Source organism: Haliotis rubra, unplaced genomic scaffold (genome assembly GCF_003918875.1).
Source record: "Haliotis rubra isolate DU_JTF1 unplaced genomic scaffold, ASM391887v1 Scf84, whole genome shotgun sequence".
NCBI classification, from domain to species: Eukaryota; Metazoa; Mollusca; class Gastropoda; order Lepetellida; family Haliotidae; genus Haliotis; species Haliotis rubra.
The window spans coordinates 1,653,111-1,668,957 of NW_025767568.1; the positions used below are offsets into that span (position 1 = coordinate 1,653,111).

A 15,847-nucleotide genomic window follows, 5' to 3' on the forward strand; every position below is an offset into this window, starting at 1 on the left:
CAGGCAGCATTCTAAAGGTGAGAATATTTGTAATTATGCTAGAATTGTATCATATTTGTTCTATCATCTGTTTAGCAAACCCCTCTGTTTCAACTGGCACTGTCAAATAACACTGGCATTCCACAGGATGTAACTGTGTATAAACATACACATTTTAACAAAAATAATGTACCTTGATGTTTTCTAGGATATATTAGGCTACATTTAATATTGTTAGAATAAGAACATTGTATCAAGGTCTAGCAGATGATGAAAAGCAAGCAGACGCCAAGTGACACATTGTTGCAAAGTGTAATATATAAGCTTAAAGTGACAAGAGGTAATAGTAGATTTGTAGCCTAGTGGTTACAGTGATGGCCTGTCAATTTTTTTCTGTTATCAGACATGCAGGTTCAAATCCTGATGGGTTTTTTTTTTTTTTTTTTTTCAAAAGTTTGGTCAGCCAATTTACAATGTTTAACTGAACTTGTACACATGAAATCCAAATGTTATCAAAAATGTTTTCTTAAGTTTGGTAATTTAAGTTCAAACAGACTTGAATTAACATCATGTAAATCTTGTTTAAGCCTGAAGACACTGACTTTTCCACTCTGTCTCGTTGCCTTTGTTGCCACACAATAAAGAACCTGGAGAAGGTAAGCATTGTTTCAAAATGTTAGTATGGTAATTTCTTTAAGTAAATATTTACAAACTGTCCAGAGCTGTTAATTAGTGGTGTACTGATCAAACAAATAATTAGTTTATGGATATTTTGTGGGCTGCCAGTCAATCACCGATAACCAAAACACATAATCAATTAATGCGTTCACTATTTCTTCTTAAATATATGTTTACAGAATCAATGACTATTGGTTTCAATTGTCATATTGAAACTGAGAACTGATTACCTTTGTTTTCATGTGCTCTAACAGTTGTTTTTATCTTATATCTATAATTGATCAAAAGGTGGCCTCAACAATTGATTATGCTATTGGAGGTCAATTCCCTTCCCTATATAACTATACTATTGACATATTTAGCATTAGAAAAATTAGAAAGCACCAATTTCTTGAACATAATGATAATTCTTTTATGATTTCAAATATTTGTTTTCAGATAAGAGAAATTTGCTTGGTCTGATTTCAGGAGTGTCATTTCATGAAGATGACAACTTAAAACTTGAGGTTGAAGGTAAGCATAATATGTGTGTTAAAAAATAATCAATATTAATTTTTTTCAATTTTCTAATTTAGTGTGACAGAATTTCAGAAATACTGATGCCTCAGTGGTGATTAAATCTGCATAAGCCTTCAAAGCCAGACTACTGACATTTGAAAATAAATAAGTAATGTTACCCTTGAATAGATTTATAATATCAAAGTTTTTAAAACAGAATTTTCTTTTGATATAAAGTCATCTGTTTTTCAGTTGAGAGAAGATCTGGGTATGGCAAACACCAAGACAATATGCCTGTTTCCAGCAACTCTAGTGATACATGGTTGAATGCTGCAGTTTTGACAGTGATTCAGAAACTGATTCAGAGATTGATGACCATGTGGATGAAGAGTGAAAGTGGATGTTTTATATATCTTTGCAGTGAATGAGTTGTGAATAATTACTTTTTTGAAGATTTTTGAATACTGACTTTTAACACTTACTTGGTGTCAAAATCAAGCTGTGCCAAGAATGTAATTTCACCCAAAATGGAGCCCCTTTGAGGTCAAGACCTGAATTTTAGTGCAATATGATTGGTTATTGTAACAACATGTTGTGAATGAGATGTTTACTGTATATTTGCAAGAATGTTGTAAATACTGACTTTTAACACTTACATGGTGTTAAAATCAAGCTGTGTCAAGAATGTAATTTCACCCAAAATGGCCCCCTTTGAGGTCAAGACCTGTGATATTTAGGGAGGCATGATTGGTTATTATAACAACATGTTGTGAATGAGATGTTTACTGTATATTTGCAAGAATGTTGTAAATACTGACTTTTAACACTTACATGGTGTTAAATCAAGCTGTGCCAAGAATGTAATTTCACCTGAAATAGGCCCCTTTGAGGTCAAGACCTGTGACTTTTAGTAGGACATGATTGGTTATCATAAGTACATGTTGTAAAATTGACCTACAGTTTATATTTGCAAAGAAAATTGTGAATAATGAGTTTTTTTGTAATCAATTGGCAAGTAATTGAATTACTGTCCACAATGTATTGCAACCCTAATTGGGCCCCTTGAAGTTAAAACCTTGTGATTGATGTTGACATGTTTCTTCATCATGAATACCTGTTGTAAAACTGATACTATTTGTATGTAAATAAACTGATAGTTGTATATAAGTCATTATGGCACACTGATATTTCAGACTTCTTGTTATTTTTCATGGGAACTGATAAAACCCATTTTGGGCCCCTCTGCATTGAAATTATGGCCTCAGATCATTTGAAAAAAATAGCTAAATTTTTATGCAAAGCTATCTTGTCTCTAAACAAATAACATGTGTTCAGCCAATTCTGTTTGTGGGCCAAAACTAGTATCTTATAACCCTTATCATACCTTGTCCTTTGGGCATCAGCAACAGGCACATATGACATCACGTCACGTGATACCCCCTCTGCTCATTAACTGACGGGTGTTTCCGTAATAGGCGGAAATACGAGTACGTTTTTGTGTTTTTATTGCTATCTTACAAACCTCTTGCTCAGTTTTAATCACGGGAGGTGACTTTAAGGATATCCTTTACAATATATCAAAAGTTTTGTTTTCGTTCTTATTCCACTTTAACGAAAACCTCCAACACTCTCAATGATGTCTTCTATCGACATGAAGGAAGATGGCCCTGTTTACTTTCAGCTTCTGTTGCAAAGAAAAGTGACAATATTGAATCAATTATCATAAGAGTGAGTGTGTAAGTATATTTCTTTTTGGTCAAAATAAGAATTCTATAAGAGATTTATTCGTCACTGATGTGTCGAACTTTGTCCACCAAATGTTCATCATATGAAACCTTTACTGATGCCTTTATTGGTGTAATCCTTATCAGACAATATTGGACAAGGATTCGCGTGACTCACTTCATTCAAGAGTGAGTTAGTGAGTTTAGTTTTACGTCGCTTTTAGCAATATTTCTTCATTCAAGAGCGCTCGAGCGGACCTCAAAGAAATGGGTAAACAATTTTGCATCATTCTCCTGAAATATGTATTTAATTATTATTTTGAAATGATTTGAAGCTTACTCATCATCTAAAACTTGTTTATATTGCATTAAAATAACATTTTGTGTAAATATACGTTAGCATTTTATGACGTCCATGTGTTTACATGCCACTCAATGTGTACATTTGAACATTAATTTTAGGTCCGAGTGTCAGTATTGTGACGCAACTTGCTCTTTGATGAATGTATTTCGTTTGTTGTTTTTTAATGTAGCAACATTCCAGCTACAGCTATCTAGCCTACCAGTTGGTTCTGTCGCAAAATGGGTCAGATTACTGATCTTGTGTGCTGACGATTCGGTGCTTCTCTCTGAGAAGTGTCGGGAAATGCGGATTGGACTAAACCGTGTATAAAACTACTGAGTCTCATGCAAAACAGTTATTAATGCTTGCTCCTTCGCACCTTGCAAAGGTTAACACGGCACATTCTGAGTTTAAGGACTACGACTAATTCTGAATGCTAGACATATAACACGAAAGACACTTTAAACAGTGGAAGATACTGCCATACAATCTCGGACACCTGTTAGCTAATTCCTTCCTGGTTTGGAATCTGGTATTCAAAAACATTGTCAAAATTGTTTCCAATGTGTAGTCTTCAATGTAAGTCGCCACTCACAAACCAATACCGTAAAGCTGGAGAAAGCTGCTTTATGATTGGCTAATGTCGACTTCTTGTTAGTTGATTGACAATAGGTCAATCAAAGTTCGCAAGTCTTCTGACGTGGCCTTTCAATGCATTGTCATCAGAGCACTACATAGTGGTAACGAGCACTAATTTAAGATTTTAAAAACTCATTTAAAAAGAGCAGCCAAATTGAATGGTTTTTTTTAAGAATACCACAGGAGAGTGTTTTGGACTCTCACGTGTAAAACCAGTTACATCAAAGCCAGGCATGATGCGAGTACATACATCTTTATGCTTTTGCAAAACACAAAATATGAGTTTAAGCAAATGGAAGTATCCTTCTCCATGTTTTTAATAAAGCCCCATTGTAGCTGAATTGAGCTGAATTAGGCATTCTGATAGCTACATTGATACACTGTCACGTATTTGCCGAAGAAAAGCATTGAAAATCAGTTAATTCGTTCGCATTGAAATATTTCAATCAAATGAAAGTTTTGATCAAAGAAAATATTCTCGCCATGTCTCCTGTACATGGGTGATATATTTTCAAGTTTTAATTTCGAGTTTTCGAGGTAACGGTTATTTAATTTTTTTAATTCCATGTTCAAACTTCCTATTCATGCTGAATGTTGGGCAAGCCTTGCCAAAGCTCATCCACAGTTGTAATCGGACTCGTTCTTTCATGATACTCAACCGTTTTCTGAAGAGTATATAACTCACTTTATGTGCAAGTGGAGGCATCGGATAAAGTTAGCAAGACTGCGTACCACCGTTTATAAACATCCTATACATATATTCTATTGTGATTCCTTTTCAATGAAAAATATAACTTGAACCCCAGTTCGACATGATAAATGCTAAGTGCATACCCTGTCCCAAACCCCCTCAGATGTATTTAACATTTTGAATCGAATCAAAAGCCCATAATACATTGTAATTCTTACTAGTTTAATCGCTATGACTGCTGAAATCATCGACCCCTTGTTTACAACTTGATAAGAACTACCTGACCCTCTCACACTGGGTCATCTCCAGATTAAGGAATTATATATGATCATGCAAATTCCTGTAGGGTACCTGGCAAAGATTCAAACACGCTGAGATTGATATTCAAATTTACACAGCAATGTGTTTGACATTGCAATATTTACTTTTTAAAATAAAATTTTAAATATGATCATGCAAATGATAGTTAAATCGTGTCATTACAATGCAATATTATTACATAGCAGGTATATCTAAGTGATAGTATGCATGGCCTGCAGAATGGATAACGCAAATCTTTAAGTAGGATTGTCTCCGCATGGCAGTGGCATGCTACAGGTTACACTACACCAAAACAGAATCCGTTTTTTAACAAACTCTTTTCGTCCTGAACCTTCAGTGCAGACTGAATCAGCTGACAGTTGTGAGAGGGCGAGTTTGATTTTACGCTGCTTTTATATTATTAATATTCACGCAATATCCCCAGAAATTTTTATTTTTAAAATGTACATCCATCCAGCAATTAAAACTGACCATATTTGTTAATATTAAAAAATAGTGCTGTTTGTCTTACATGATGACTTATACTGAATGTGACCACAGGTATTTTCAAGCAGTTGACGTTTTGTGCGGATCTGGGGTTGGTCTGCTTAGCTTGGGATGTTCAATAAAAGTTTATTTTGCAATGCCAAGATTGTCACCAGAGGAACGAGAACGGGCGTTGGGCATGTTGCAGGTTGGCACACCAAGCAGGATTATTGCCAGACGATTTGGTTGCCATCGTTCCACCATCATAAGACTTGCCAACAGGTACCAACTACCAGGGACCGCCAACGTCCTGGCCAGGCACGTGTTACCACCCCTCGCCAAGTTCGAGACATTGTTCGGCGCCATATTCGGGATCGTACGTTGCCAGCTGCCAGAACCGCCAACGCTGTGCAAGGCTGACGTGGTTTGATCAGTGCTTCCACCGTCTGACGCCGTCTCCGTGCGGCAGGATTACGGTGTCGACGCCTTTATGTTGGACCCAACCTGACTGATAGACATCGCCGTGAACGCCGACGATGGGCTGAACAGCAGCGTTTGTGGTTGTTAGGACGTTGGCATGGTGTTGTGTTCTCCGACGAGTCACGTTTTCACTTGCGAAATGCTGACGGGCGTCTACGGGTATGGCGTCGACGGGGAGAACGTTACCATCAGGACTGTGTTGTGCAAACAGATCGGTGGGGTGGAAGCATTATGGTGTGGGGAGGGATCACTTATCATCACAAAACCGCTCTGGTAGTTTGTCGTGGCAGAGTGAATGCCCTTTACTACCGTGACACCATTCTTCAGAACAACGTCGTTCCCTTCTTTAACCAATATCAAGATCTGCACACATTCCAGCAGGACAATGCTCAAGCGCGCGCACACTGCACGTGTTGCAACACAGTTTCTGGCAAACAACAACATTCCTCTACTTCCATGGCCTGCATTGTCACCAGATTTGTCTCCCATTGAACACTTGTGGGATTACATCGGCCAACGCCTCTCACGTCGCCCACAGATCAACAATCTTGGGGAACTTGAGAATGCCTTGGAACAAGAGTGGAAAGCATTGCCTCAAAAAATTATTCAGAGACTTATCAGTTCAACGAGCAGACGTTGCACAGCTTGTGTTGCTGCTAACGGTGGTCATACACGTTACTGACTTTCAAATTTGACTCCATCTTTCTTTCATGGTCAGCTGCATTAAAACTTCACTGTTTTGCTTGATTGGTTCTTGTTTCTTTTCTTTACCAATCATTGGGCTACAAAAGTATGTAAAATTTACACCGATTGCTCATTTATGCTCTTGGAAATCTAAACTAATACAGGTGGTGCGTTTTCAATGATGTTCAGTATATTAACCATATCATTATCATACCCTTGAGTGACAGTACAGATGCTGATACGACCACCAGTTGGGTCAAATGCTGCTTGAAGAGATCATCTGTCAAATCTAATCATAAATCATATTGTCTGTTAGAAGGCAACAAAACTTAGATTTGTGTTTCGTATTTTTTCGCATTTATTATTTTCAATACTAGAGTGGAGGAGTGAATTGTTTGATTGATTGCTTGAGTATGGTTTTGTGCCGTTTTCTTGCAATATTCCAGCAATGTCACGACGATGGAAGTGGTCACACTTTGTATCCATGTGGGGGTTCGAACCCAGGTCTACGGCGTGGCGAGAGAACGCGTTAATGCTTAAGGCTAGTTGATCGAACAGTGTCTTCAGTAACCCATGTTTGTCGTAAGGGGCGACTAACAGGATCGGGTGGTCAGGCTCGCTGACTTGATTGAGTTCGTGCTGTTGATCACTAGCTGGAACATTGCTGAGTGCGGCGTAAACCTAAACTCACTCACTCGTTACTTATCGGCGTGTACATATGTATAAAAAAAACAGATGCAGGTCGTTAGCATTTATCATTAGCTTGAAAACAACGACAAAGGTGTGGTGGTGATAAAGCGAAGATCCCATTCAGGGTAAATGTAAAACGCACCCCTCTCCGGATCCTGCCACCGAAACATTATCAGTGACTGCCTTCATGAATATCCGGGTTAGACTGTGTCTTAGCAACCGTTGCTTGTAAAAGGCGGCTAACGGGATGAGGTGGTCAAACTCGCTGTTCATGACCGAACTGATGTATGTCATTGTATGTCATTTACGTAGATGGATGATCATGATGTAAGACGCCAAATTGTATTGTTTAACACTTGACAGTTCACAGACCTCCGTCACATAGTTGGGTCCTTGTCGAGTACAGGTTACACAAAACCAAATACCTTCCCCTTGACTTCTATAGTAACGTTATATTTTTAACTAAAGTAACAGAAATATCAACAGCTATTACACGTTCATGTGTGCATAGTCTGGCCTTAAAGAAGCAATGAAAATAGGAAATATGAACATCCCAAGCTAAGCGGACCAACCCCAGATCCGCACAAAACGTCAACTGCTTGAAAATACCTGTGGTCACATTCAGTATAAGTCATCATGTAAGAAAAACAGCACTATTTTTTAATATTAACAAATATGGTCAGTTTTAATTGCTGGATGGATGTACATTTTAAAAATACACAAAATCACCCAATCACTCTGTCAGAGTGGGTGGTTGGGTAGCCTAGTGGTTAAAGCGATCGCTCGTCAGGCCTAAGACCTGGTACAATGTGTGAAGCCCATTTCTGGTGATATTGCTGGAATATTAATAAAATAAAAGCAGCGTAAAATCAAACTTGCACTCTCACAACTGTCAGCTGATTCAGTCTGCACTGAAGGTTCGGGACGAAAAGTGTTTGTTAAAAAACGGATTCTGATTTGGTGTAGTGTAACCTGTAGCATGCCACTGCCATGCGTAGACAACCTACTTAAAGATTTGCGTTATCTATTTTGCAGGCCATGGACACTATCGCTTAGATAAACCTGCTATGTAATAATGTCGCATTGTAATGACACGATTTAACTATCATTTGCATGATCATATTTATTTTAAAAAGTAAATATTGCAATGTCAAACACATTGCTGTGTAAATTTGAATATCAATCACAACGTGTTTGAATCTTCGCCAGGAACGCTACAGGAATTTGCATGATCATCATTCCTTAATCTGGAGATGACCCAGTGTGAGAGGGTCAGGTAGTTCTTATCAAGTTGTAAACAAGGGGTCGGATGACTGTCCTGGCTATTAAACTGGTAAGATTTACAATGTATTATGGGCTTTTGATTCGATTCAAAAAGTTAAATACATCTGAGGGGGTTTGGGACGGGGTATGTACTTAGTATTTATCATGTCGAACTGGGGTTCATGTTATATTTTTCTTTGAAAAGGAATCACAATAGAATATATGTATAGGATGTTTATAAACGGTGGTACGCAGTCTTGCTAACTTTATCCGATGCCTCCACATGCACATAAAGTGAGTTATATACTCTTCAGAAAACGGTTGAGTATCATGAAAGGACGAGTCCGATTACAACTGTGGATGAGCTTTGGCAAGGCTTGCCCAACATTCAGCATGAATAGGAAGTTTGAACATGGAATTAAAAAAATTAAATAACCGTTACCTCGAAAACTCGAAATTAAAACTTGAAAATATATCACCCATGTACAGGAGACATGGCGAGAATATTTTCTTTGATCAAAACTTTCATTTGATTGAAATATTTCAATGCGAACGAATTAACTGATTTTCAATGCTTTTCTTCGGCAAATACATGACAGTGTATCAATGTAGCTATCATGATGCCTAATTCAGCTCAATTCAGCTACATTGTGGTTTTATTAAAAACTTGGAGAAGGATACTTCCATTTGCTTAAACTCATATTTTGTGTTTTGCAAAAGCATAAAGATGTATGTACTCGCATCATGCCTGGCTTTGATGTAGCTGGTTTTACACGTGAGAGTCCAAAACACTCTCCTGTGGGATTCTTAAAAAAACCCATTCAATTTGGCTGCTCTTTTTAAATGAGTTTTTAAAATCTTAAATTAGTGCTCGTTACCACTATGTAGTGCTCTGATGACAATGCATTGAAAGGCCACGTCAGAAGACTTGCGAACTTTGATTGACCTATTGTCAATCAACTAACAAGAAGTCGACATTAGCCAATCATAAAGCAGCTTTCTCCAGCTTTACGGTATTGGTTTGTGAGTGGCGACTTACATTGAAGACTACACATTGGAAACAATTTTGACAATGTTTTTGAATAACAAATTCCAACTGACTGACTGAGTTTGGTTTTACGCCGCTTTTAGCAATATTCCAGCAACAGCACGGCGGGGGACACCAGAAATGGGCTTCACACATTGTGCCCATGTGGGGATTCGAACCCGGGTCTTCGGCGTGAACAAATTCCAAACCCAAACCAGGGAAGGAATTAGCTAACAGGTGTCCGAGATTGTATGGCAGTACCTTTCACTGTTTAAAGTGTCTTTCGTGTTATATGTCTAACATTCAGAATTAGTCGTAGTCCTTAAACTCAGAATGTGCCGTGTTAACTTTTGCAAGGTGCGAAGGAGCAAGCATTAAGAACTGTTTTGCATGAGACTCAGTAGTTTTATACACGGTTTAGTCCAATCTGCATTTCCCGACACTTCTCAGAGAGAAGCACCGAATCGTCAGCACACAGGGTCAGTAATCTAACCCACTTTGCGACAGAACCAACTGTAGACCTTGAACTTTGTGTACCCATCTAACAAGTTGGTCAAACGTCTCTATGATTACAGATTCCCTAGTAAACTATAAATTCTAGTATATTTGGGGTGTTCCATCGTGACCAAACAAACTGATGAGTAGTTTAACACTTTATCTCAGTGCGTTAGAATTATTTCCAGGTGGACGCAGGTAGGCAGTCCATCAATATTCAACCGAGGGATACCGTGTTTGTTTCGTGTAGTGAGTAATACAATTGGTCATGTAGGACACTATATATAGCTATTAAACGTGGGCCATACGTAATCCCACATACCTCCCGGGTAGCATCACAAATCCAGCCTCACACTGTAAAAGGAGGGGTACCTTGATAACACTATAGGGACAACATCCTGACCATCCGCGTTGCCTCGTTTGCATGGTGTGTGGGTCGACGTTTTGTCTTCAGCATCATAAATTTCATAAAATTTCGTGGCAAGCAGTGAGCACAAACATTTCTTCCATTGGACGATTCTTGGACAGTACGCAGAGATTTGTGCGTCGATTACGTTGACTGACTGAGTGAGTGAGTATGATTTTATCTCGCTTTTAGCAATATTCCAGCAATATCACGATGGGGGACACTTGAAATGGGCTTCACACATTATACACATCTGGGGAATCGAACCCGGGTGTTCAGCGTGACGAGCGAACGCTTTAACCACTAGGCTATCCTTCCGCCCCACGTTGACTGAAGTTGGTTCAGCGCTGCAAGAGGAGTGAGACGGACTCCTCAAATTGTTATTGGGGAAATCATATTACTAAGTAGTATGCCTCGTCGAGTAAATGACATGTTTGACAAATCAAGTCGGTATCACGTACTACTGATATGAAACATTTGACACTTCCCTTCTTGAGACTACCTTCCTTCATGATCATTGCCGGTCGTGACATCTACTACAATACTTCACTGCCGGCTGACATGTGTTCCCAATTCGGTCATTATTGTCATACAAATATTAATAGAAATAAATATTTCCGGTAGCTGTGGAAATGCTAAGGAACGTCTTCATGACGGTTGCTTAGTCAAATCTAATTCTGCTGACAGTATTGTTTTTACCCGGAAGTACCCTTGAAAGTACACATATTTCACATTCATCAAAGATACCCGGGTTAGAATTGGCCTTCAGCAACCCCTGCATGGGATAAGAGGCGACTGATGGGATCGGGTCGTTAATCTAGCTAGCTTGGTTGACACATGTCACCTTATTCCAATTGCGAATGCTCATGCTGTGGATCGCAGGATTGTCTGGTCCAGAATCGATTATTTACAGACAGCCGCCATGTAGCTGGAATGTTGCTACATTAAAAAACAACAAACGAAATACATTCATCAAAGAGCAATTTGCGTCACAATACTGACACTCGGACCTAAAATTAATGTTCAAATGTACACATTGAGTTGCATGTAAACACATGGACGTCATAAAATGCTAACGTATATTTACACAAAATGTTATTTTAATGCAATATAAACAAGTTTTAGATGATGAGTAAGCTTCAAATCATTTCAAAATAATAATTAAATACATATTTCAGGAGAATGATGCAAAATTGTTTATCCATTTCTTTGAGGTCCGCTCGAACGCTCTTGAATGAAGAAATATTGCTAAAAGCGACGTAAAACTAAACTCACTCACTCACTCACTCACTCTTGAATGAAAATTTCTAGAGTCACGCGAATCCTTGTCCAATATTGTCTGATCAGGATTACACCAATAAAGGCATCAGTAAAGTTTCATATGATGAACATTTGGTGGACAAAGTAAAGTTCGACACATCGGTGACGAATAAATCTCTTATAGAATTCTTATTTTGACCAAAAATATACACTTACACACTCACTCTTATGGTAATTGATTCAATTTTGTCACTTTTCTTTGCCACAGAAGCTGATAGTAAACAGGGCCATCTTCCATCATGTCGATAGAAGAAATCATTGAGAGTGTTGGAGGTTTTGGACCATTCCAACTAGCGATGCTGAGTATCATATTCGGCGTTAAGCTGATACTCGGTTGGAGTATGATGATAATGTCATTCGCAAACGTGGCCCCAAACTGGTGGTGCACGCCTCCCGGCGTTGACCCCAACAACGTCAGCTACAGGGACAACACGACGTTCCAGCAGTGTCCAAAGGGTGATAACGACTCCTGCACCTATGTATACGCCGATGATATGAACACCGTCATAAATCAGGTGAGTGTTTTTCATCCTCATCACATCGTGCCCCCATTGTGGATCTAGTGAACAATCTGTTTATGTGACTGGTCAGTGATTAGAACGAATGTGGTGGTCAGTGTTGCTGAGCTGGTTTCTGTTTGCCTAAACCATGTAAGTCGTCGGTGAATCCAACACGGATGCCGTGAATTCATCTTTTATCCGACACCCGTGAGTCCCCGTTTATCAGCACCCTGTGAGTACCCGTTTGTCAGCACCCTGTGAGTCCCCGTTTGTCAGCAGCCCGTCAGTCCCTGTAAGTCAGCACCCTGTGAGTACCCGTTTATCAGCACCCTGTGAGTACCCGTTTGTCAGCACCCCATGAGTCCCCGCTAGTCAGCAGCCTGTGAGTCCCAGTTAGTCAGCACCCCGTGAGTCCCTGTTTATCAGCACCCTGTGAATCCCTGTTTGTCAGCACCCTTTGAGTCCCTGTTTTTCAGCACCATGTGAGTCCCAATTTATCAGCACCCTGTGAGTCCCCGTCAGTTAGTACCCCATCAGTCCCCATTTGTCAGCACACTGTGGGTCATCGTTTGTCAGCACACCGTGGCACTTTTTTCAGACGTTTCTTACATTTAATTACTTCATGGTTACTCCCGTGTCATTTCGCTGTTTAAGGTTCGGATCATCGTCGGTTCTACTCCCAATTATACCCTAAATCTGACTCATAAGTTGTCAGTGTGTGGTGATGTGCATCACCATTCCCGGCTTTTCTTCCACAGAAAGTTATAATACTGTTCAAAGCGTGATCCACTCAAAGTATTTTTGACAACAGTGGAGTGTTTACAAGACAATATTTCTTGATGTGTTAGGCAACGAACAAACACACTATATGCGAACGTTTCTATTTTATCCAGTGGAACCTTGTCTGTGACAAAGACACAATTGCGGCAACAATGACGTCAATTCAGATGGCCGGCGTCTTGGCAGGTGCGTTTTTGGGAGGACAGTCAGCTGATGTCATTGGAAGGAAGAGAACCTACTACCTTGGGATCCTTCTACACGGCGTGTGTAACATTGGAGCTGCTTTCTCGGTGTCTTGGCAAATGTTTGCCACTTTCAGGTTTTTCATTGGCTTCGGGATAGGCATATTCTTCACAACTTCATATCCATATGCGATGGAGTTCGTGGGTACCAAATGGAGGTCGGTTTGTTCCTCGCTGCCTCTCTGGGCGTGTGGAGTCGGGTTGATGGCTTTAGCAACGTGGCTGCAGCCAGACTGGCACAACCAACACCTCATCAACGCAGCTCTGCACATCCCTTTTTTCCTGGGCTGGTTGTGAGTGACACAATACACTTTGTTCTGTTTCAGTAAGCATCGGGAATCATAGTGTGGCCAGCCTTCAAAGGTGCTGTGATTCACGATTCATTGCATCCTTTTGGGACCTTAGTGGGTTCGAATCCCGGTTTATCCTGCTCGTGGTACCTATGCTCGTGGGTTTCGCCAAGGCTGTGAACGTAGCCTGTAAGCACTAAAGCAGGTTTAAAAGTAACTCCTTCACTTACTACTCTCTTTAATCTTCCAAGAGAAGGCTAAGTCTTTTTTTTTTTGGCGCCGTGATATTGCAGACGTAGTAACGTAAAACAATCGCTGACCAAATAAAATGGGAAGAGGCAATAGTGGAGTTGCTGCTCACCCAAGCGCTATATGCTAATGGTATTTGACTTGGAATGGCTTCTATGGGATGAAGTGAACTGTTCCATTCGGGCCTACTCGATTTATTCCCATACCCACAGAGATGACATTTGGTAATGTCTGACGTGCAGTCCATTTTTGTGTAGATCTGGATGGCTCTCTAGTAAAATCCACCACAAATATCCTTCAGTTTTAGAAAAGGGTCAAGCATGCGCATGCTCTCGCATGTGTACAGTAGGTCCGTTTCCCATAATGGTTGGGCGGTGGTGTAGCCGATTTTTAAAGCCTTGGCTCGTCAGGCCGAAGGCCAGGGATCGATTCCCTACATGGGAACAATGTGTGAAGCCCTGGGATCCCCGTCGTCATTTTACTGGATTATTGCTTAAAGTGGCGCTCCCACATGCGTACAATGGCAAGATACAAAGGGTGACGCCCATTTCCACTGTATCTTGCGGTGAAACTGTTCTAATAATGCTAGTCACTAACTAACATGCTCACATGATCACAGTTTCGTTTGAGTTTGAATATTACTTTTGTTTAGCATCGTCCCAGAAAGCCTCCGGTGGCTGACTGTGAAGGGACGGCTTGAGGAGGCGGAGAAGGTGGTCGAGCAGATGAGTCGATACAACCGGAAGGAGAAATCTCCCAACACCGCAGAGATGCTAAAACGGGTTGCAGAGGAGGAAAATACATTGCGGGCATCGGGCACTAAGTACACCTACCTCGACCTTTACAAGGACTGGAGCATGTGTTGGAGGTCACTGATCATCCAGTTCATCTGGTGAGTATGGAGCCATACTAGTAAAACCACCTCGACCTGGCCTGGAGGTCACTGATATTCCAGTTTATCTGGAGAGTATGGAGCCCTACTAGCAAAACCACCTCGACCTGTACCAGGGCTGGAGCATGTGTTGGAGGTCACTGATCATCCAGTTCATCTGGTGAGTATGGAGCCCTACTAGTAAAACCACCTCGACCTGGCCTGGAGGTCACTGATATTCCAGTTTATCTGGAGAGTATGGAGCCCTACTAGCAAAACCACCTCGACCTGTACCAGGGCTGGAGCTTGTGTTGGAGGTCACTGATCATCCAGTTCATCTGGAGAGTATGGAGCCCTACTAGTAAAACCACCTCGACCTGGCCTGGAGGTCACTGATATTCCAGTTTATCTGGAGAGTATGGAGCCCTACTAGCAAAACCACCTCGACCTGTACCAGGGCTGGAGCTTGTGTTGGAGGTCACTGATCATCCAGTTCATCTGGTGAGTATGGAGCCCTACTAGTAAAACCACCTCGACCTGACCTGGAGGTCACTGATATTCCAGTTTATCTTGGGAGTATGGAGCCCTACTGGTACACCTACCGCGGCCTTAACAGGTCAGGAAGATTATAAGTTGTTTACTGGTCACGAGGGGGGTGGGGGTGAGGATGAGGTTCTGGGTGGAAACATGGGTTGATGTACCCTCTATATTTGTTCACGTAATCTGAGCAAGAAGGGCGAGGGGAAGCACGGGTATTAGATCGTAATAAGGAGTACCGGCGTTAGGCCCAAACAGCCCAAACACTACTAGTACCAAGTACCAAACAAATACCCCCAAACATGGCCATTTCCAGCGGGTAACCTGGAAAATGTTACACGCTTGTAAGCGGGGTACATTGATTGGCTCAGCCAATCAGAAAACGACATTTATGTGAAAAGCAGGATAAGTATTGGTGGTCGCTTGTCATCCAGTTCATCTGGTGAGCACAGGACCCTACCAGTACACATACCGCGACTATAATAGGTCAGGAACATGTATTGTTGGTCGCTTGTCATCCAGTTCATCTGGTGAGCACAGGACCCTACCAGTACACATACCGCGACTATAATAGGTCAGGAACATGTGATGTGATGTGTGATGTGATGTGTGGTGTAATGAGTGACGTTGGGTGTAATGTGTGACGTGTAATGTGTGACATGGGGTGTAATGTCT

At 40.7% G+C, this 15,847-nt stretch overlaps 1 protein-coding gene across 2 annotated transcripts in view; it reads left to right on the plus strand.

Moving 5' to 3' along the window:
- Positions 1–15,847, plus strand: part of LOC124262492 (organic cation transporter protein-like) — a 37,343-nt gene that overhangs the window by 4,022 nt on the left and 17,474 nt on the right. The window contains exons 1-4 of one of the 2 annotated variants that reach the window (XM_046696996.1): positions 8,378–8,525; positions 11,912–12,218; positions 13,097–13,518; positions 14,417–14,656. In XM_046696996.1, coding sequence (XP_046552952.1) covers positions 11,943–12,218; positions 13,097–13,518; positions 14,417–14,656 — 938 coding nt within the window. In that variant the 5' untranslated portion in view covers positions 8,378–8,525; positions 11,912–11,942. Of the gene's footprint in view, positions 1–8,377; positions 8,526–11,911; positions 12,219–13,096; positions 13,519–14,416; positions 14,657–15,847 lie in introns of those variants that run through there. The other variant, XM_046696997.1, reaches the window with a different exon arrangement.